Source organism: Callospermophilus lateralis, chromosome 2 (assembly GCF_048772815.1).
Source record: "Callospermophilus lateralis isolate mCalLat2 chromosome 2, mCalLat2.hap1, whole genome shotgun sequence".
Classification (NCBI taxonomy): Eukaryota; Metazoa; Chordata; class Mammalia; order Rodentia; family Sciuridae; genus Callospermophilus; species Callospermophilus lateralis.
In genome coordinates this window covers 130,956,931-130,980,857 of record NC_135306.1, presented here as the reverse complement: position 1 = coordinate 130,980,857, position 23,927 = coordinate 130,956,931, and the positions used below count along the sequence as shown (strand labels likewise).

Here is a 23,927-nt window from a genome sequence, read left to right as displayed (position 1 = left end):
AGAGGTTGGAGGGAAAAATCAGGATGATTGCCCAGTGTTAAGTTTGGTTAAAATCAAACACAAAAAGCATGAAAGGTCTTTCTTTGGCCTCAATCTCTTCCAGAAATTTTAGGCTTTCTTCACTGTTTTATCAGTAAGTTCCTAGAAATCCCCTTTACCTCCAGTTTCTTGCCTTATATTCACCCTTCAAGCCACTATTTTGAAGTGTTCCTCAGTTCTGCTGATGGGCCTGGCAGGTCACACAGGATTATGTGTTGGAATAGAGGATTATGGACTGATCCCAGGAGAAAGGACAGGGTGTCAGGCTGATGAAATAACAGGTATATAGATTTAAAAAAAAAAAATTCAGGAGACTTCCTATAAACATGTAATCTAAGGGCTTGAATAGACTTGGTGCCCCATCAAGATGACTTGGAAACATTTCAGGGTGGTAAGGCTGGTGTGTGGTGGTCGTTTAGAAACAGGATCCTAATGAATAGAATTGTGCCCCATGTCCAAAAAAAAAAAAAAAAAAAAAGTGTGCATGAGTAGAAGAGGGCCAGTAAGCAACAAGCATAGAAAAAGATCAAAGGCAGACTAAGTGCTCTGCCAAACACTCCCTTCCAATCATCCTCCTCTAATCCATAGCAGGCATATTCTTAATCTGAACCACATAACTAGTGCCTTTGCTTTGATTCCTTGTTTAGCCTGTCTACCTTTTAGGTATGAGGGCATTTGTGCCAGATGCCTGGAATTGTCTCTCTGAAAGAAAAATGAGGTATTCAAGAGTTTATTTGGGAGGTGAAGGTAAATACCAGCAGGGAGTGGGGAAGTGAGATATGGAAGGAAAGGTGGCCAGTCAAGAGTGCATTGTCAAGCCAGCTACCACTGTGAGTGACTGGAGCTTAGCCACCTGTAAAGTCAATATTAAGCATAGATGTCAGCTACCCAAGCCAAAGGGTAAGGGAACTGGGATGCCTATACACCAACTCCCATCACTCATCAAAGTTTTCTCCCAAGGGGTGTATTAATGCTCCAGAACTGGCCTGCTAAGTAGGTAGTGGAATTAGGCACAAAAGAAAATAGAACTGATGTGCTCTAAAGGGGTGGGGCACTCAGAATATCCAATGGCAGGCACAGAGTCTGTAATCACTTCCTTTTCCTCTTCCCCAGACATTCAGTTCTCCATTCATCCAGGTTTGGCCTCCCGACTTCGACTGAATTTCTACTCTGCTCCATTGTCCCAGCTTACTCTGAACTTCTGGAACAACCCATTCGCTAATAAGCAAGAACATCCTTCATGTTACCCCACACTAAGGTTAAGTTATTAGACGTTCTTTCCTTAGGGGTTTTATCTGTCCTGTAAATTACTGTTGCTTTAAGGAGTTATAGGAGGACACAAGCTGCTCTTATGGGATGAACCAATTCCTTTTGTACATTCTGAGTAAAAATGAGGACACTGTGTATAGTCAGTGTGTGCCACATACTAATTAGATTTCTACATCTCCAATAATAGTTCCATGTATTAAACATACCAAAGAGAGTTTACTGTTTAACAAAGGATAACTTTATTTGTTAGATAGGAACAAAGGAAGAAAAACACTTCGTAAGTATTTTAACAAAAGTGAGACAGAGAATTACGTAGCAATAATTTCACACAGAGGCCTTAGAAAGAGGCATTTCTGAAATCTTCGCCACATCAAGATTCTGGATGCTGCAAACAATGTTGCTTTGACACCAGCATTGTTTTCTAAAAAGCTCCTACTTGAGTTAGAAACTCTCCACACTCACAATTCCCTCTGGCACCAATCACAGCAGCAGAAGGGAAAGAATTGCAAATAGCATGGTGACATGACAGTCACTTGAAGCTTGTTTAAATTGCACCAGTTGGATGTTGGATATTGACATACTTGAATTACAAAAGAACCAAGTAGGCCTGAAATATCAAGTATTGCTGTAGATTTACACAAATGCAGTAACAACACAAAAGGTGTGGGTGGGCTAAGCCAGCAATTGCTTTCCAAGTCTGATACACTGGAGCCATAGAGTAAGAATAAGGGAAAGAAGAATACCAATGCTCCAAATTACAGTTTGTGATCCAAATTAAATTGCAAGTTGCTTTAACTTACCCTGCACTTTTACTTAGAAATTTTTCATAAATGGTGATTTGGGTCTTGGGCCACCTAGTACCAATCTGTTTAACCCATGTCATAGTATTAGTTGTATCCCAAGAAGGCTAGGTAGTTTCCAGAATGGCATTCTCCATGATTTGCACATTTTGAACCAAATGTCCTTGCGAACATTCCCAACCATATCCACAAGTTTAACTTTCTACCACTCATCACCAAGATCTATGTCTCCACTCACAACCTTTGTCAAGAGTTTCAGACCTGAATCACATATTCACTATTGGCTGAATATTTTTACCTAGAATACCCCCGCACACTTCAAATTCAGCAAGCTCCAAAGTGAACTCATAGCCCATTCTCCCCCCACTTTCTTATACTTGTTCCCTTTTCTGTTCACTGTCCACCATGGTTAGAATCCTGGGGTCACCTCACACTTTGCCAATTTCACGATGGTATGTGTTTGAGAATGTTATTTCTCTACCTGAAAGCATTGTCTCTGCCATCCTAAGGCCAGAAAAACTCCTCTCTTCTTCAAGATCCAGTTCAAATATTGCCACTCCTCTGAAAACTCACTGATGCCTCACTTGACTGCCAAAGTCCCAGAACAAGCAAGGTCAGGTCCCAAATCTACTCTTTTTTTGTGTGTGTGTTGGCAGGGGCGGGGGAGGGGGGCAGGTACCAGGGATTGAACTCAGGGGTATTCAATCATAGAGTCACATCACCAGCCCTGTATTGTATTTTATTTAGAGACAGGGTCTCATTGAGTTGCTTAGCACCTTGCCATTGCTGAGGCTGGCTTTGAATTCATGATCCTCCTGTCTCAGCCTCCCAAGCCTCTGGGATTACAGGCGTGCACCACCATGCCTGGCCCAAATCTCCTCTTTTAAGAGTGCTCCCATAACATGCCGTCCATTCTCTAATGTTGGACTTCCTCTGTTGTAGTCTCATTGATATGCACTCCTTTTCCCCACTCAACTGTGAACTCCACCAAGGCTATGAATGATCTTATTCCTAACATTACTTTCTGTAGCCTGGCACAGTACCGAGACAGGAGACATGGGTAATATTGTGGTAGACACTGAACTTGGAATCATCAAACAATTCAGGAAGCAAATTCTCTGAATACTTTTTTTTCTAGAAGGATTTGGGGGCATAGTTAATCATCTTCTACATGCAATGTAAAACCTGCCTTCTGTGATAATAACTATTTTCTGGTTCTGTTGCTGGTTAATTATTTAAAATGAACATGTCTTAATTAGATCTTGGAGGGAGCAAAAAAAAAGATACAGTTCTATCTACTGGGTAGAACCAAGGAAATCAATGTTTCCTTAAGGGATTTTGTGTAATTCCATAGGTTGAGTCATATTTCTTAGCACCAGTTTTAATTCTATGCTCTTAATTGCTGATGACCTATTTTTTTCTACTTCTTTATTATTTTTATGTGTGTTGTGTTTCAAATCAGATCCTTAGAATGTGAAAGAAGAGAATTACCCATGATATTTAAGCCATTTGAGAAATATTGCATCTTATATAAGGGGAAATGATGATTAAGGTGGATTTTTTTTTACAATACTCAGTAAAAATTTTGTTAAAGATATTTCTAGAAAGCATCACCAGATCTACAACTTATTTTCACCAGATGTAAGTAGTAGCCGTCACTGACATACCCTTTTGAAAAATGCTTTAATAAGATTTTTTTTTAAATTACCACTTGAGGCCATTAATTTTGAGCTCCAGAGAAAAGTAGTCTTTTTTCATATTAACTTTTTCCTGACTTCTATTTCCTAAAGTTCATGCTATGATAAAGACAAATTCTAGCAATTACAGCTGAAAATCCTGCTTGCAGGCAGTGGAACCAAGGGAGGTTTGGTATTTAAAGTATGATGATGATGCCTCTGAGAGGAAAAACTGTCCACAGTGAAGTTAGCATGTGGTATCGGAAACGGACGGTCAGATCTTGAACCACCAGAGTATTCAAAAAAATCACATAAGGATATTACAAAAGCCTTAAATTAAGAGTAGAGTAATAAAACCTAATGTAAATTGTGTCGGGAAAAGGATCGAACCATTTATACTATACTATAAGTTTAACTGCTAAATAAAAATTCTTAACAAGTAGTGACTTCTAGAAAGCTCTGGATCCCCTCCCTGGGTTCATCCTGGTTCATCCTCCCACCTCAGTCCTTTGTTACACACAGTGTAATAACTATCCACACTCTGCCCTCCCATTGGACAATTTCCTTAAGGGCAGGCCCCTGCTCTATTCCTCTTTTAAACCAAGCCTAGCATAACATCTGGCACAGAGCAGGCTCTTACTAAATATTTAATGCATGAATATGTGAAAGTATTAATAGATTCTGTTAAAAGGGAAAATCCCAAAGCACTCACAGAAATAAAGCTGAGCTGTTAATTTCACCATCACTCCTTGACATCAAATGCTTTCTCACAAATACAAAAAATGGCTGTGTTCTGCAGTGGAGGTAGTATACAAATTATAAAGCAAATGATTTGATTTCCCATTGCCAAAGACCCTCTTAGGTATAACTAAATATTGCACCCTGGTCAGATTGGCTCAATTGGCTTATCAGACAAGAAACACATTCCTGACAGTGACAATAAGGAGCCTATTATGGTCAAGATTGACTACTCTCCTCTGCAAACCACTTGATTTTTTCCTAAGTTTATAAAACAATTTTTTTTTCTGAGTATAAATTGTATTTGTAAAGAAAACTGAAAAATGCAAAAAACGTAAAAACATAATCACTGCAATCCTGCTATTAACATTTTAGTTTGCTTCCTTTAACTTTTTACATAATTGAAATGAAATTTTACCAGTTTCGTGTCCTGCTTATATTACTATAAAAAACATATTTCTTGTTACTAAATTTTTCTCAAAACATCCTTTTAAATGCCTGCATAACATTTTGTTTCATGGAATACCATACCATAGTATTTTTTTCACTACCATAAATAATGTTGGATGGAATCATCTTTTTACATAAATATTTTTAGACTTTTTATATAGAGAAATGTGCACCCATCATCCAGCTTCGATCCATTTCCTTTCTGCTGGTCCAAATTATTGGCTAGGATAGAGTCCAAAAAAATAGAATTTCAGGTAAAGAGGATGAAAATGTTTTAAGGCTTATGATAATTTTGCCAGATTGCATTGTAGAAAGGATATATACATTTACACTCCTACCAGCAACATGAGAGCACTTCTTTCACTGCACCCTAACCAACACCTAGTCATTTATTTGATTTTCTGAAATGCATTGTAAAAGGTTCCTTCCGTTGAATTTAGGCTTTAAAAATCTTCCTCACCCAGGAGCTAAGAGGAAGATCATTGGTCAGTCAGACCTGGACTTCAGTGCTCCCACTGTATAGCTCTGATTCATGCAAGTCAGTCTCTGAACATCTGCTTCCCATTCAGCGGATAAAAATACCTACCTTCATGGTGATCAGATGTAATGATGGTAACAAAGTGATTAGCTCAGTCCCAGCTCAGAAAAAGAGCTCAATAAATGAAGTATCTCTTTTAGACTCAAAGCTTTGTGGGGTTATGTCTATGGTGGTTTTTTGGCATTTGCTTAGTGCCTGATATAGACCTGGAGCTAGCACTCACTATCGAAGAATAAAGTTCTGCTGTGATAGGTAAAAGTGACATGTTGTTTAAAGTTTAATCACTAACAAAGTTCTAGGCTAATTAGCTATTTGCATTTCCAGTCTGTCATTTTTAAGATCATTCCTTTGGTTATTCAACCAGGCAACTTGACAGTTTCTACCAAGTCTTTTAAATATGATCACACTGTATGTTCAATGCTTCACATCTAAGTCTATCCTATCGAAACAAAGAAGCTATTACAAATATATGTATGTATTCTTTATGCTGTTTAGGACTTTTCAGGTTTTCTACAATAGCACACTTTTGTTGTTGTTTAGGAAAAAAAACTAATAAATATGATTTGGGTAGCAAAAACAATAAATAGAATAACTTCTTGTATGAAATCACTATTAGATTTTTAGCTGATGGATACATTAAATCCAATTAATCCCAGGAATCCCAGTGTAAACCAATTCTCAGTCTATCACCTATTACAGGTTTTATCTAAACCTATTGGAAGCTATTTGCATTTTCCACATTCACAATAATTTGGTCATCAGGTTACCCAAGGTTGCTACTCAATGTTTAATGACTCCGTGTACCATGTGAAATGTCTTTCTCTAAAGAAGAACCCTCCTGTTGTTGTTTACCCTGCCTAGGCCAGTCGCCAATTTTAGACATGACTCATATTCTTTCTTGGGCTTTTTCTGTCTTTTTTGTATAGTCCTGTTCTAACATGCTTCAGGATTTGAGGCTAATATTTTTAGTTTTAAGTCAGGAAGTGCCTTAGTTGATGGGAGACAGGTGGAAAGAATAGAATTTGGATTTGGACAGAATTAGATTTAAAACTCAGTTCTACCATTTACATTAAGAATGTTTAAATTCATTGTTTAAAGTTTTTATTTAAATGTCATTTCTGAGGTTGGGAGAGGTGGTGCACACCTGTAATCCCAGCACTCAGGAGGCTAAAGCAGGAGGATTGTGAGTTCAAAGCCAGCCTCAGCAATAGCAAGGTCTAAGCAACTCAGTGAGACCCTGTCCCTAAATATAATAAATACAAAAAAGGGCTGGGATATGACTCAGTGGTTGAGTGCACCTGAGTTCAATCCCCAGTACCTGTCCTCCACCCCCACCCCCAAAATTATTTCTTACATTTAAATCTGTTTTAACATTTATTAGCTGTATGATTTTTTGCTTAAGCCTTTACCCTTCCCTACTTAAAAAAAAAAATAATAATAATGCCTACTATTTTAGTAAATTTTGTGTCACTCTGACCACAATACTCAGCAAAAACAACTTAGAAAAGAAAAAGTTTATTGTTTACGGTTTCAGAGATCTCAGTCCATAGGTGGCTGGTTACATTTCTCTGTGCCCAAGGTGAGGCAGCACCCATGGGGGAAGGTCCCAGAGAAGGAAAACCACTCATGGTGGAGATAGGAAGCAGAGAGCCGGAGGGGTCAGGGAAGATAACAGGAAATGGCCCAAGGGACCCAACTCCAGCCACACTCCCCCTGCCTATAGTTACTACCCAGTTAGTCCATTCAAACTAGGATGGACAGATTAGATCACAACTCTCATAATCTAATCATCTCACCTCTGACTATTCCTGATATTCCTGCATTAATAGGAGCTTTTGGGGGACACCTCATATCCAAACCAAAACACCTACTTTATAGTGATGTTATGAGAATTAAATAATATGTATACATAGCTAGGCCTGGCATAGAACAGTTAACACAATAGTTTCCTCCTTCCTTTATAGCACCTGTTGCATTTAATGGGAGAAGGAATCCATGGAGAACATGAGATGGCTGTTGAAGAGCAGGAAGTGAAGAAAAAAAAAGCTCTGGTTTCTTTGTTTCCAGGTGTGTAGATGGAGGAAAACTGGCGGATGGAAACAGTGAGGATCAGAACTGGAAGCAAACCTAGGTTGGTTGTTCTGTAAAGGTAGGCAGAGTCTCAAGAGGAGACGGAAAGACAGCACATGCTTCACATAGGTTGAAAAAAGTGGAGGTGAATGAGATGGGGATATAAGAAACGTTATTTCGGGGCTGGGGATGTGGCTCAAGCGGTAGCCTGCTCGCCTGGCATGCGTGCGGCCCGGGTTCGATCCTTAGCACATACAAACAAAGATGTTGTGCCTGCCGAAAAACTAAAAAATAAATATTAAAAAATTCTCTCTTACTCTCTCTCTCTCTCTCCACTGTTAAAAAAAAAACAAAAACAAAAACAAAATGTTATTTCCCTCTCTTGACTGGGCCATGTCACAAATGGGTAAAGAATGGTAATTCAGGGAAGTGGGTTCATAACCATTTAGGTAGGAAACAGAAAGTCCAGCAAGGACAGAATGTTTCTAAGCTTTCATAGCAAGTTTTACCTCCAGGAATCAAAATCAGTTTATGTATCAAACAAAATGTCTCGTTAAGCCGGAATAAGGTCAAGGCTTTAATTAAATCAACTGCAATTGAAAATAGTTAAGAACTATAACCCAACTGAAACTAGATAGATATTTTTTATTTTATATTATGTCATGGCAGTATACATAATTATAAAATTTATGGAAAATGTAAAGAGCCAAGTTTTTCCAAAATATCCTTGAAGAATACAAAGGTAGGAGAAACTGTTCCATAGACAAAAAGGCTTATTATAAAGTTACAATAATTAATTCCAAATAAGCCAATAGAACAGAATGGAGTTCAGAAACCGATTCATGCAGATGGGAACTCAAGGACTAAAGGCTCTACAGAGCAGGGGAATGGTAGTTATTTCAACAAATGGGCTGGAGCAAGTGCATTTTTACATGGAAATGTACCTTCACATTCAAATGAATGAAATACAACCCCCTCTCATACCATACATAAAAACCAATTCCTAGCTGCATTGTAAATGTAAAAAAAGAACAGACGGACTTCTGGAAAATAACACAAGAATCTTCATGACCTTAGTGGAGAAAGTGATTATCTCATGCAGGCACAAAAACAAAGTAGGCAACAATGGTTTAACTAAAAGGTTAACAAATCAGATATGAAAAAAATCAGGATACCAAAGTGAGCATACACCTTGAGAGAAGCACCAAATTACTTGGCTATACAAAGGGGTTCTAATTCAACAGTGAGAGTAGTCATGCCAAAAGTAATTGAAGAAATGTACCTAACTGTTCACAAGGCACATGTGACAAGAGGATTACAAGGAAATATACACATTTTGTTATGTACTTCAGTATCTGAATTTTGAAGAATAAGTATGCATTGCTTTCACCACCTTAAAATAGCTAAAATCAGATTTTATGATCTGTCACAAAAACATACAAATGTGCATGGCAATAGCAAACTATGAATTGGCTTTACAGAGATCAATTAAAATTTGAGTATTTTCAGACCTACAGAACATTAAATTCAAAATTCTTGGAAGATAAGCAAATGATGAAATGTGCACATTTCTCATTCAAGAATACAGAATCTCTATGGATAAAAAACTCACATCTTTATTATGTAAAACTTTTATAATAATTTTAATGGAAGTTAGCTGTTAAAAAACATAAAATATTGTTAATTAAATGCTTAACAGATATAAAAAAGGATATCAGATCACTTTGGGGAAGTTACTTTTAAATATTATACACTTCCAAAGAAAAACTTTACATTGATAAACTCTTCTACTCAATTTTTCAAGAAAGGATTTTTGTCTTTATGAAAACATAGAACATTTCTTTCTTCTTGAATATTTATATGCAAAATTTACCAAACTGGCAATTTTTATAGTTACAGCCCAAACCAGATAAAATATATAAAACATTTAAGATTAGAAGGCTAATTATGGTACTGTTGCATAGGTTTACTATTCCTGCATAGGTTCTAAATTTATTTGGAAACTAGATTTCTTGAGCTTTGCAGAGGAAACATCCTGACTGATATCTAGTGGTGAAAGCACCACCTTGTGGGAAAAACAAGCACTCTGGATTAGTCAGGACTGCATACTCAGAAGAGAGAACATTCAGTGGACTTCCAGGGCATTATCGATACTATTTGTTACCTACATAGAGATTCCACAAGTGCTAACCTATATAATTATTTGTTAAACTGTATGACTTTTCTGTATTTATTGTGATTAGAAATTTTAAGTTTATAAAAATAAAAACAAGTTTCATCTGTACCTGAATTAAAGGTTGCCTCATCACTTGCCTAAATGCCTGAATTTCCTAAGCAGTTCTATTTTCTAGGATTGCCTAGGAAAACACTGCGTTTGTACCCTTGCTATATTTTACATAGGAGACAAGCAGTCAGGAAGATTTCTTCTTGGTAAGCATGGAAGGACTCCCTGCAACATTTTCCTCACCATGTTTTCATCACTATTCTCACAGCATCCAAGGGCAATTCCAAGTAGTCTGGAATCATTTGAAAGATCCCTATACAAACAGTTCTGAAAACTACCACAGAGAAACCAACAGTAGATTTTGTTGCCTCGATACAGAGAATCAAGGATATGTGGCACATTTAACTACGTTAACAATATTCAGTGAGACAGGTTTTCTTTACACATTTTATTTACCATATTTCTAGAGCTTGCCACACACTAACTATTCACAAAATGACTTGAATTAGTTGAAGAGATGTTCATTTTCTGTTAACTGCCACAGAATCACTTTTCTTAGCGGCTAACTGCATCATATTAAGTATCTCTGTTCATAACCTACAGCAGTGTTAAAAGAGAGAACGACTTACTCCTTTTGCCCAGGAAGCTGTTAGTATACTTCAATGGCCATGTCTTCACTTTTCCCCTTACCCAGGAACATTTAAACTGGCATGAGACCAGCCATCAGCTGACGCTGCCTGGTCCAAGCCAGTGTGCCCCATGTATATGGGTAAGACTGCATGCCCTATCAGCTTCCCCACAACCATTTCACCCCAGACTGAATCTCTACTCCATTCAAACACAGGTCATAATGTGGATTTAAAATGTAATAAAGATGTGGGCAGATCTGCCTTAGAGTGTTTCACAGAACAATGCCTTCTGCTAGGTTAATGCTACTTGCTAAAATAATGTTCAAGTTAGGCACAAAACTTAGTTTTTAAAGAAACTCATTAGAATGTTATAATGTAATTTTTGACTTAGGCCATTTCTAGGATGCTATAATATAGAGATATCCATTATCTAAATGCTTCTTCTAATTTGACAAATTCCAGATATAATTATTCTGATGGTAATGAATATTGTTTAATCAACTATTTGCTTCTATGTATGAAGAAATGTCAGGTTGTTGTGCCACAAAGATCCACTATTTCCTTAAGGAGTCTTTAAACAGAACTGCCTCAAAGAATGAACTTTCTCAGCCAGACATAGTGGTGCCCGCCTGTTATCCCAGCAACTCAGAGGACATTGAGGCAGGAAGATCCCCAAGTTTAAGGCCAGCCTGGGCCATTAGTGAAGCCTTATTTCAAAATAAAATTTTAAAAAGATAGGAGTGTAGTTCAGTAGTAAAAGATCCCTGGGTTCAATTCCCAGTACTGGGGGAGAAAAAGAAAGAAGGAATACTCTCAGGGATCTATTTTTTAAAGAGTGTTAAAAAGGAGAATGGGATTATTTCAATAAAACCTTCTTCAAGAATTTTGGAATTGCCCATTCAGAAATATTTTATAAGAACCAAAGTTAAAATTAAAAGAAAAGTTTTATTTTTGTCTTTTTGAGATGGGATCTTACTACGTTGCCTAGGCTGACCTTGAACTGTCTCTCCTCCTACCTCAGCCTCCCGAGTAGCTAGAACTGTAAGTATCTCTTTTATTGAAAAAAGTTAACATTTGTAAAATATAAAATTTATTTAACATTTTTTTCCTACAAATAGATGTAAGAAAGAGAATAGCCTTAATGATAGAGAATAATAGAGACAATTGCTACCACTCAATAGGAACATAATGTTTTAAATTTTTGCGACAAATGGAACAAAAACTCAGTAATTCTAACAGACTGTTTTGTTTTTTTTTAATAAAAAAATCTATATAGAATTATTCAAACTTTTCAGTACTTCTAATCATTCCAAGTCTTTGGGGCTACTACTACATGAAGCACTAGGGGAAAAAAAAGAAAACCCATACTTAATGACAAATAGTGATGTGAGGCACAGTTTCACATAGAATGTTCACTTCTGGGAAACACAAAGCCTCTAGAAAATTATTTTTTTAAAAAAGAGGTTAAATTTTTTTTTTTTTTTTAAAGAGAGAGTGAGAGAGAATTTTTTTTTTTTTAATATTTATTTTTTAGTTCTCGGCAGACACAACATCTTTGTTTGTATGTGGTGCTGAGGATCGAACCCGGGCCGCACGCATGCCAGGCGAGTGCGCCACCACTTGAGCCACATCCCCAGCCCGAAAGAGGTTAAATTTTATAAGCTCTTTCCTTCAATTCTGGCTAAATTTAACATTAAGATACTGATAGTCTTTGATCATGAAGCAGAAATGTATAATGGTGGATTTATTTTTCTACTTATTCAAGAACAACCTTTAAGCAAAGCCCTTATTCAGTAAGATATACACTAACATGTCAGTAAAATATATTTTAAATTTTACAAAGCATTCCCAAATAATTTAACAATCAGTCTAAAAAATGAGAACCAATGTTATTTTTAAAGCCATCAGCTGAGAAACACCTTCAGTAATAGAGTCATGTTCAGGAAATGATACTTAAAAATATAAATTCTTACATATTAGTTTTTCTGTTAAGTAAGTCTTTTTCAAAATTTTCAGTTCACAGAAACAGTTTTAAAATCTTTAACTATGAAGTCTTTGCTTGAAATGTTTTGATTCTTTCTGTAACTTGATAATTTTTAAGTTCCATTGAATATATTATCTTCTGTTTCTTCTTAAAGAACCAATGTTCATGAAAGGATCATCATCTTCATCCTGAAATGACATAGATGTTAAGTCAGTATTGTTCCATGTTGCCCTGAAGCAAGACAGAAGTTCATAGGGCAAAACAGTAGCAATGGTGTCAGTGAGAGCCACTTCTGCTTCACACAGGCTAGATTTCATTTTTTGCATTTCCTTTATAAGTGTGAAACATATAATTCAATTCAAGTTCTTAAGAAGCATTAAAAATAAAATCTGATCCTGCAATATACGAGTGTACATACACATATATATTGAACACCCATTTCTCTCAGTGATTAGACTAAATAAAAGCAAATGAGGTAAAACTGAATTAAGTAATTTCTATTTGGTCTGTCAATAGTTGTTTTTTTTTTCCATTTCCCTCCCATTTACATTCTATTATAGTTGTCTGCTATTCTGAAAATTCACCAAAAAATAATGAATTCACATGCAGAAGGTCTAACTTAGAAAGAGCTGTAATTCTTAATTCCCATTTCCCATTTAGGGCTAGAAGTAGATAGCTACTCTCAGACTACTGAAGAAACAACTTATCAACGCAACCTTTTGGGTTTTTGAAAAAGAAGTAGATGGAATATTTCAAGAGTTTCCATTCTGTAAATTACATGCATGTTAGAAAACAACAGGAATATGATATATTAACTAAGAATTTAACTAAAGAAAATGAAAACTAACAAACCTCAGGTAAGTTCAAGTTATATAATTTAATGAGGGATAATATAAATAGATTATATTCTATAATTCAATATTCAGAGGTAAAATAAATTTGTAAATTTCTGATTTATGTTTCTATTAACAAATTAATAAAGGAAATCATTAGCTTATGTTAGTTTTATTGATGGTATTAGCAAATTGAAGTGTTAGCTAAATTATCCTTCTCTGGTAAGAAATGGATACCTTGAGAAATATAAATTCTCTTTCATTTACTGATTCATTTTCTGTGACTATCAAAAGCAGAACTTATTAAATATGAATCCAAAATGAAGTCCAATAGAGAGTTTTCTATCTTTGCAGTTAAACATGAACTAGTACACAAAATTTTAACTTTAATATATAACCACATGTATATACAGATGCTCTGCTTGCTTCTCTCCTAGAATAAATACGGTAACATTCAATAGATAGAACGAGCTCTTGCTGTCATTTTTTGGTCCAGCTCAAGTTGTTTTAAAACTACAGCTCAGATACAGGGAACTTGGAAGGAGCAGTGGAAGCTCAAAATGAAAAGGGTAAGTCACATGCCATACCATGTATGAATCCTGAGGACATTTTGGAAAATTAATAAGCCAGTCACAAAACAACACACACTGTATGTTTCCATTTATATGAGTTATCTAGATCAGACAAATTCATAGAAAGAGACAGTTTAACAGTGGATACACGAACTGGGGAAAGAGGGAAACGGGACCATGTTTAAGGGTTATAGAGTCTCGGTTTTGCAAGATTAAAAAGTTCTAACCTATCTATTATCCTGCATAAAACTCAAAGTGGATCAAGGACCCAGGCATTTGACAAGAGACTCTGGACCTACTAGAAGAAAAAGTAGGCCCAAATCTCCATCATGTCAGCTTAGGAGCCGAATTCCTTAAAAAGAGTCCTAAAGCTCAAGAAGTAAAATCAAGAATTAATAAATGGGATTGTATCAAAAACTTAACATCTTCTTCACAGCAAAGGGAACAATCAAGAACATTAAGCGAGAGTCTATAGAATGGGAGAAAGTCTTTGTATCAACAACTCAAAGTATTAATCTCCAGAATATATAAAGAGCTCAAAAACTTCACACCAAAAACCAAATGACCCAATCAATAAATGGGCAAAAAAACTAAACAGACACTTCACAGAAGAAGAAATACAAATGGTCAACAAATATATTTAAAAAAATGTCCAACCTCACTAGCATGAGAGAATTTCAAATTAAAACTACACTAAGATTTCATCTCACTTCAGTCAGAATGATAATTATCAATAATACAAGCAACAGTAAATGTTGATGAAGATGTGGGGAAAAGGGCATACTTATACATTGCCAGTGGGACAGAAAATTGATGCAACCACACTGGAAAGTAGTATGGAGATTCTTCAGAAAACTTGGAGTGGAACTACCATCTGACCCAACTATCCCACTCCTCCTCAGCAATACTGAAACGACTTAAAATCAACATACTCTAGTAACACAGCTACAACAATGTTTGTAGCAGCTCAATTCACAATAGCTAAGATATGGAAAACCAAGCTAGATGCCCTTCAACAGAATATAAAGAAATGCATAAAGAAAACAAATGGATAAAGAAAATGTGGTACATATCCAGAATGGAATATTACTCGGCCATAAAGAGAAATGAAATGATGACATTTGCTGATAAATGGATGGAACTCAAGACTATCATGCGAAGTAAAATAAGCCAACCCAAAAGATTAAAGACTGAATGTTTCTCTGATATGTGGATGCTGACTCACAACAGAGTGTGTATGTGTGTGTGTGTGTGTGTGTGTTTCCAATCTGGGGTAGGGAGATAGAGGTTCCCTGATTGAACTATGGAATGGGGGGAATGAAAGGGGGTGGGAATAGGAATGATGATAGAATGAATGGGAAAAGACTTTCCTATGTTCACATATGAATGCACAACCAGTATAACGCCATATCATGTACCACCACAAGCATAGGAAGTTATAGCCATGTATGTATGATACGTCAAAATACATTCTGTTGGGCTAGGGTTGTGGCTCAGTGGTAGAGTGCTCGCCTGGCATGTGTGAGGTCCAGGGTTCGATCCTCAGCACCACATAAAAATAAAGATGTTGTGTCCACAGAAAACTGAAAAATAAATATTAAAAAAATTCTCTCTCTCTCTCTCTAAAAAAAAAAAAAAAACACTCTGTCATATATAACTAAAAAGAACAAATTTTTAAAAAGTTAAAAAAAGTTCTAGAGATCTGTTTTACAACAATGTGAATATATTTAATACCACTAACCTGTACATGTTAAGATGGTTAAGTTTTATGTTAAAGTGCTTTTACTAAAATTGAATTTTTTTAATAAAAAGAAATAAATGAAAGGGCTGATAGGTCTAAGAGAAATACCTTCAAGGAATTCAACAAAAACTTGTAAACGTCCTTCAAATGGCAGCCATGGAGGAAAGGGAAAGTCCAGTATCCTTCAGTCATGTAGCTTTAATTCAACTTGATGAAAACAATAAATGAATGAAGACAAGAGGCAAGTCTTGATCATACCTTTACTATTCCTGCTCATTCAAGTCAGAGGAGATTTAACATTTGTCCGATTCAGACAATCACCTTGAGTTTCCTCTATACATCTTATCAGAAAGCATTTCACTCAATGCCTGAACACTCTGACGTGAAAATCACCACCAGACACCATCTTATATATGAAACATGTGGAGCACACAGTGGGTAATTATTCTATTAAAGTAACATTAAAAGCTCTTACATTATCATCACCAACATTTCTTCAAATATAAATGGTAAAAGCAAAAAAACTATTCTTAGCTTTTATCATTTATATTTGAAGAAATGTTAACTGGAGTGAACATCATCTTTTAAAAATCTGCAGGACTTTCACATGAGAAATTACACAGACGGGCACTCAACAGATGTTCCCTATTGACTTTTAACATTATAGTTCAAAGAAAAGCTATCAATGAAACTATTAAATAACTTTTAGCAACTAGCTAGCAGTCTCTATTTACCTATCACAAAGTTAAAAATTAATTAAAATTTAACAATAAAAGACTTTATTACCTCATCTGATTCAAAATCAACCCCTTTAGTTATTTGGCTCTGGGACATGTGCTTGCTTGCTGATGTGCTCGACCACCTGAGGCAAAAAATAAAGGGGAGGAGGGATAATAAACCAAAGACAATGACATAGAGAATGCATCAGAAATGCATTTCTAGTTAAGTTTCTCAATCCTGAAAGCACCCATGAATAAAAATAATACACAATTCTCTTCAATTGCACTACAGCAGTAAAACTCTATGTTAAGAAAAAGGACTCCTGGGCCGGGGTTGTGGCTCAGTGGTAGAGCGCTTGCCTAGCATGCATGAGGCACCAGGTTCAATCCCTGGCACCACATTAGAAAAATAAACAAATGAAATAAAGTTGTTTAAAAAAAGAAAGAAAGAAAAAGGACTCTGAAGTCAGAGTTTGGATCTCAATTTTTCCATTCACTAGCATGTGTCTTTAGACAAGTTTCTTTGTGCCTCAATTTCCTCATCTGTAAAATGGGAATAACAGTTTATTTATTTTTATTAAAGATTCAATGTGTTAATATGCTGAAATACACACAGCACAACCTGACATATCAAGCACTGATCAGAGGCTTAATTATAATTATAGTTCTTATCACATATCAAAATATATTTATTATCATCCCCCACTTCTGAAAATTATGGTAACACTGAAATATTTTTTACTCAAATCTCAGTTCTACAACAGAATAAAAGTATCTTTAGAAAGGCCCCACATATTATAAGAAAGAAAAAAGGACCATCACTCTCCAGAGGTTTTCTTCTACCAGAGCCCACACTCCTGGCTCTTTATTTGAGCCCTTCCCATAAGCACTCACGATAAGGGCCTGAGTCATAATTTCACACATAATTATGTTCTGATTCAATCTTCCTTTAATGGATTCATAAATGGGTTCAACTCTTTCCACAATTTAAGTTGCCTGAAGGCATAACCATATTAAAATAGTTGTTATGTCCCCCATCAGACCTAATTTAATGCTCAAAAAGAAAATATTTAAAAAGGTCACTGATTATTTTCTTTGTAGAAATTTCCGTTAATTGAGTTTTAGCTAAGCAGTGTTCACCCAAAATGTTAATTCTGAAACAAAATGTTACTACTGAATTAAGTCAAGCTCAACAGCAACAGGCAAAAAAAAAAAAAAAAAAAAAAAGCCAGGAAAAGCATATAAATACTCTAAGGCAGAGTAAATCTACACCACCTCTTTTTAGCACTTAGTACAGCACCATGTGCAATTAAGTAAATACACTATGGTAGTAAAGAAAAGCTGGAATCAAAAATTAACAAAATACAAAATTATTTTCTAGTAAATGGGAAGAAAATCATTTAGTAATAAAGACAAAAGGAAGTGAATTACAGGTTATTTACATCTTCAGTGACAATACTTAACAACACTGCAACAGTTTAACAATCTAGCCCTTTGTCTATTTCTTATTTCTGTACATACTTTACTAGTTGAAAATAATTCTGTTGAACTTATACAGCACAGAAAAATGTAAAACTAGAATTCTGGATCCTTTTTAATATTTTGGATTTTTTTTTTCAGGAAGTCCCCAACCTACCTTTGATCTGTTTTTGAAGTAGTAGGAAAAGTGTCATCCTCATCTGATTCATCCACCTCAATCTCCTAAGGGTAAGGAAGGAAACAAAGCAACAAACGGTCTTTTTACGAATGGAACATCTAAATATGAATTAAATAATTGAATCTGAAAGTGGTTTTTTAAAAAGTATATTAAAAAGTCACAAAAAGGGAGCCAGGAAACATGAAAGCAGTAACTATTAAAAATTAAAGTCAGCCTGACCTCCCTCCAATGTCCCTCTTTATTCACAAATGGTATTCTCTACCGCATGTCTTAGCTCACTTCTTTCCTCGCCCACACAAGGCCTGGGTACCCACAGGATACAAACTGGTGAGTGACTTGCACAGGCTTAAGGGCAGTGGTGACCTGTGATGTTCTTCCTGAATTCCGATGAGGAGCTAGAACTTCAGTGTTCCATCTCCAATTTTAAATGAAGTATCTAACCATGTGAGAAGTACCAGGTGTCTGTTATATTTGTCCCTGCTAAATATCATTTGTTAGAGTAAGAACCAACAAAGATATTTCTGATTTTTTATTCCATCATGCAAAATACTAGCTATTCCTTGACATTTTGTTATCTTGACATGCAACACACACACAAGCTGTCTTCACCTAAATGAAGCACAGATGAGGATAAAACCCCTGAAACAACATCATGTAAGGCCAACATAAAGGACATTGCTTCATAAAAAAAGAATTATCTGATCTAAAATGTCAATAGTGCTGTTAGAGAAACCTTGATACAGGAGGAAGAGCACTGGCTTGGAAGTTAAGACATACGGGTTTTGAAAGTGAGGTACTAGGGAGTCAAGCCCATTCTAGACTCTTTGGAAGCCAAAGGAAGAGCAGAAGGCCTATGTGAAATCTGAGCAGACCACGGCGATCCTTAGGCTCCACAACCTTTAGTCTGTGTTGAGTCTAAACCTGCCTTGGATGTTAGTATTACACACACATGCCCTTTTGTTTCAGTGTTGTTACCCTTGAAAATATTACCTTACATACACTCCTTATGGATATTTAGTAATGGGAACCACTATTTTTAAAGGAAGAAAAGAAATAAGAATTCTGAGTTGCTCTCAGTCTATGTAAGTGATAAGCATCTTCTGGCTTTAATAGGTCCTCTTTTATTTACTTTGCAAGTCAAAGAATTGACAATTCATAATGCAGGAAACATAAATTATTAAAAGGGAACTATAAAACCTTTTTCTTACCTCTGAGTAATTCTTAGTAGCAACATTTCGGGAGGGCTGCTGTCTCACAGTTTTAAAAGCTAGAATGCAAAAGATAAAATACCATTATGTAATTCTTAAAATAACTTAGAAAAATTACACATTTCTTTAGTTGAAGATTTTATTTTGTTTTGTTTCTTTGGATTTTTTTCTTGGCTTTTTAAAAATGCTTTTGTTGTACATAATAGTGGGGTTCATTTCTACATAATCATATATGCATGGAATTTATTTTACTCCATTTCAGTCCCCAGTGCCTCCTCTTTCCCTCTGCTCCTCCCTTCCCCTAGTCCCTTTCCTCTACTTTACTGGTCTTAGCTCAATGTTTTTTAATTTCTATCTGCAAAAACCCATCATGACCAAGTATAAAACCATCTGTACCTTTTAAAATCGGAAGGCATATGGAATTGCATGTTCAAATAACTCAAGCTTTACCTGTCAGCCTCGCGCTTATTCAAATATAGTAACAGCAGTATTCACAAATACACCCGTACTAAAAATACTTAAAAATAATACCCAAAACATAAAACCTGACCCCCAACCACTGAGCTACAAAGATAATGAAGGTAAACCTCCCAATACCGTCCTTCTTTGTAGTCAATGATAGATTTTTCTGTGGCAACACTATGAATTTTCTCATTCTATCTTGGTAGCCATATTTGGAAGGGTACTGGATATACCAGAACTATATCAGAGGGAAATTCTATAAAACAGAAATCTTTCTTTTATTCCATGATAAAACTTTCTTATGAATCTTTTTTTTTCTTTTTTTGCTTTATAAACTAGGTTCAAAGTTGAGGTTTAGCTAGCCCTTTACCTTTCCCCTTCTTTTCCCTTGAGATAAAAACTTACAATAAAAGAAAGAAAGATTGATTAACAAAGCCAAACACTCAAAGAATCCTTCAAAGTACAAAATTTCCTAGTCTGAAAACCTCAAGAATCTTTCTACCTAGCCTACATTTACTATTTGCTCCTGTTTCCTGTTCTAGATTCTATCCCCGATCTTGTGATGTCTGTCTGAGAGGAGAGATGAAAGGCAGCAGCAAAAGTTTGGTCTGCTCTCTCAATTTTGGTCTCACATTCTACTCTACAAAAAAAGGCTAGCAAATGAACAGAAAAGCCAGTGAGCATGACACTTGCAAAGAATATTTCTGCTCAATACTTATTCACTATCTCCTCAAACTCTGAGATCCTTTAAAAGAAGAAATCTTTTAATCCTCAGTGGAGAGAAAAAGATGAAGATTTATGAAAAAATTAATTTTATCAGAAAAATAAGCATACGTTTTGTTAGAAAGACAATATATTACAGTGGTTAAGAGGCCTGGTTTTAGAGTTAAGACTCATTCTGACTTCCTCCCCAGTAACTATGACAAGTTCCTTGGCTTCTTTCAATCTCAATATACTCAATTGTAAAATACTGTTAATACTTTATCCAGAAAATTGTTGAAAAGATAAAGAGGTATTTAATGCAAATTGTTTTGGCAAATGCCTAGTGGGCAATGGGCATTCACATACGTGGAGCTGTTAGTGGCAATACATGCAGCAGCAGCAGTGAATCTCATGATGGTAATCACACATAAACGCAGTGGCGGCAGAGGCATCTTTTAGTTGCTCAGTCACTGTCCTTGGCTAACTTCAATGGAAAAATCTGAGTTGTCAACTCTTGTTTACAACTGCTGTTAGCTAAAAGTGTAATTTCTACTGTTCCCAAAAGTTCAGCAAAACAACAGACCTCCAAATTCCATGGAGCTTATTAAAACAGAATTTGGCTTTTATTTTTCTCTTCACTCCTCCATTTATAATGGGGATATACAAGTTACAGTTTTAATGGTGCTTCTGTCCCAGTGTGATGACAAACTTAGTTAATAGCCCATGGTTATTTTTTTAGAGACTTTAAAAAAAAACACCAAATCTAACAATAAAAATATTTCACATATTCATATTAAAAACATCAGTTTCTTTTTCAAAACAAGGCCCCCAAATTGGGAGGTAATCAATTAAATCAGCAAAACTATGAGATCAAATCAATTAGATAAAAGATAAATTTAGACTCATGATTTATATAGCATCCATCTGGGGCTAGGGATACAGGTTAGCAATAGAGCACCACCCTGGCATGCAAGAGGCCCTGGGGGCGGGGGGTGCCACTAATACTGACTAGTGATCATCTATTGAGCTTTTTTTTTTTTTTTTTTTTTTTAAGAGAGAGAGAGAGAGAGAAAGAGAGAGAGAGAGAGAATTTTAATATTTATTTCTTAGTTTTTTTCAGCGGACACAACATCTTTGTTTGTATGTGGTGCTGAGGATCGAACCCGGGCCGCACACATGCCAGGCAAGTGTGCTACCGCTTGAGCCACATCCCCAGTCCATCTATTGAGCTTTTACTAAGTACTGTACTCAGTATCATGTATACTTAAGTTCACTTAAAATAACTATTCCATGAGATATGTACAACATTGTCAATTTTATAGCTCAGGGATCTGAGGCTTTCTGAATAATCACAGTTAACTCTTACTGAGACCTACCATGTATAGACACTTGCAGGTCCCTCATGTAGATTTTCTCAGTAATTCTCAACATGACCCAATAAGGTAGAAACAATCATTACCCCACTTCAGAGATGAGGACATAGAAACTTCAAGATGGAAAGTGTAACCAATCTGCTGAAGGACACATAGCTAGACAACGGAGGAGTTAGGAGTACAAGCAAGGTCTTTCTGACTTCAGAATCATGCTCTAACCTTTACACTCTACAATCTCTGTGTAATTTTCATTTAATCAAGTTCAAGAATTTAATATGCATCTACTATGTGCCAGGCACTATGGATGCAACAAACAATAATGACCCAGCCATTGTTCCCCTAGCACTTACAGTACAAGGGTAGCAGATAACTAATGGGCCTGACCAGACCAAACCAGGACTAACTCTAGAGCTGGGTTCTAAACCATAATGCTATGCTGCCCATGGCACCACAATAAGATCTGGACCTTAAACACAACTCAAGGGGATCTGAAGCTTCAAATTAATGTGGTTTACTGACATAGCCTCTTTCAGAGGGGACTATTATTACTTTAAAAAATAATGTCATGATGCAGGCACATCAATGTTTATAGCAGTTCAATTCACAATAGTCAAGCTATGGAACCAAACTAGGTGCCCTTCAACAGATGAATGGATAAGCACAGAGGATTAGATATATCCTAGATAGGGAAGAGGGATGGGAGGGAAAGGGAGGGGACAGGGGATTAGCAAGGACAGTGGAATGTGATGGACATCATTATCCAAAGTACATGTATGAAGATTCAAATTGGGTGTCAATACTTTATATATAAACAGATATGGAAAATTGTGGTATATATGTGTAATAAGAATTGTAATGCAAAAAAAAGTACATGAATAAAGGCATGAATTGGGCTGAGGATATGGCTCAAGCGGTAGCGTGCTCGCCAAGCATGCATGAAGCACTGGGTTCGATTCTCAGCACCACATAAAAACAAAATAAAGATATTGTGTCCACCTAAAAACTAAAAAAATAAATAAAAATTTTTAAAAAAAATTAAAAAAAAAATAAAGGCATGAATTGGCATGAACATACTATATATACAAAGATATGAAAAACTGTACTCTGTATGTTTAATAAGAACTGTAATGCATTCCGCTGTCATGTATTTAAAAAAAATAAAATTAATAATTTTTTTTAAATGTGGTATGTATACACAATGGAATATGACTCAGTCATAAAAAAGTATGAAATTATGGCATTTGCCAGTAAATAGATGGAACTAGAGACTATAATACAAAGTGAAATAAGCCAATCCCAAAAAACCAAAGGTCAAATGTTTTCTGATATTCGGATGCTAACACACGATAAGGGGGCGTGGATAATAGAAATTCACTGGATTAGACAATCCAGTGAATGAAGGGAAGTGAGGAGGAATGGGAATATGAGAAACAGTAGAAAGAATCAGACATAATTTTTCTATGTTCCTACATGAATCCACGACCAGTAGAACTCCACATCATGTACAATCACAAGAATGGGCTCCTGGGCTGGAGATGTGGCTCAAGCGGTAACGCGCTCACCTGGCATGCGTGCGGCCTGGGTTCGATCCTCAGCACCACATACAAAGATGTTATGTCCGCCAATAACAAAAAATAAATATTAAAAATTCTCTCTCTCTCTCTCTCTCTCTCTCTCTTAAAAAAAAAAGAATGGGCTCCTAATTAGGATAAGTTATATTCCATGTATGAATATGTCAAAATATACTTCACTGTCATGTGTATCTAAAAAGAACAAATTTTTAAAAAGTGAAAAACATCATAATGAAGTCAGTCCAATTTGTGATAAAGCACCATAACTGGCCCTTTGTCTTTCTACCCCAAGAGGAAATTTATTCCACACTCTCAATGCATAACAGGGCAGCTGTTATTAAATAAAAAGATGCTTTCAAAGTCTCTGTTGGCATAGTGGTTCTAAAAGAAGCTGACACTGTCAAGTGAAAAATGCTCACAAACAGTATGAGCTAAAGTCCTCAATGCAAAGGAAGCGCTACAAGTGAATTCCAAATAAGTAAGGATAAAATCTCTGTATCTATTCATTGTTTTTCATACAATGCTTCTCCTGAAAACAATCCATGCTGCTCCTCAAGCAACAATAGAAAAATCTCAATGGTATTTGAAAAGCACATGAGGTAGCACAGAATTACCAGGCCAAAACTAGAAAAGCTAGAACTCAAAGAAGTACTAGTCCTTTTCCCTGAGGAA

At 35.9% G+C, this 23,927-nt stretch overlaps 1 protein-coding gene across 4 annotated transcripts in view; it reads right to left on the bottom strand.

Moving 5' to 3' along the window:
- Positions 1-9,386: 9,386 nt before the first annotated feature.
- Mre11 (MRE11 double strand break repair nuclease) overlaps positions 9,387-23,927 on the bottom strand; it is a 62,263-nt gene continuing 47,722 nt past the window's right edge. For 3 of the 4 annotated variants that reach the window (XM_076843864.2, XM_076843865.2, XM_076843867.2), the window contains 4 exons: positions 19,148-19,206; positions 17,919-17,983; positions 16,350-16,425; positions 9,387-12,605 (listed from right to left, as the gene is read on the bottom strand). In XM_076843864.2, the coding sequence (XP_076699979.1) occupies positions 12,549-12,605; positions 16,350-16,425; positions 17,919-17,983; positions 19,148-19,206 (257 nt within the window). In that variant the 3' untranslated portion in view covers positions 9,387-12,548. Of the gene's footprint in view, positions 12,606-15,692; positions 15,771-16,349; positions 16,426-17,918; positions 17,984-19,147; positions 19,207-23,927 lie in introns of those variants that run through there. The other variant, XM_076843866.1, reaches the window with a different exon arrangement.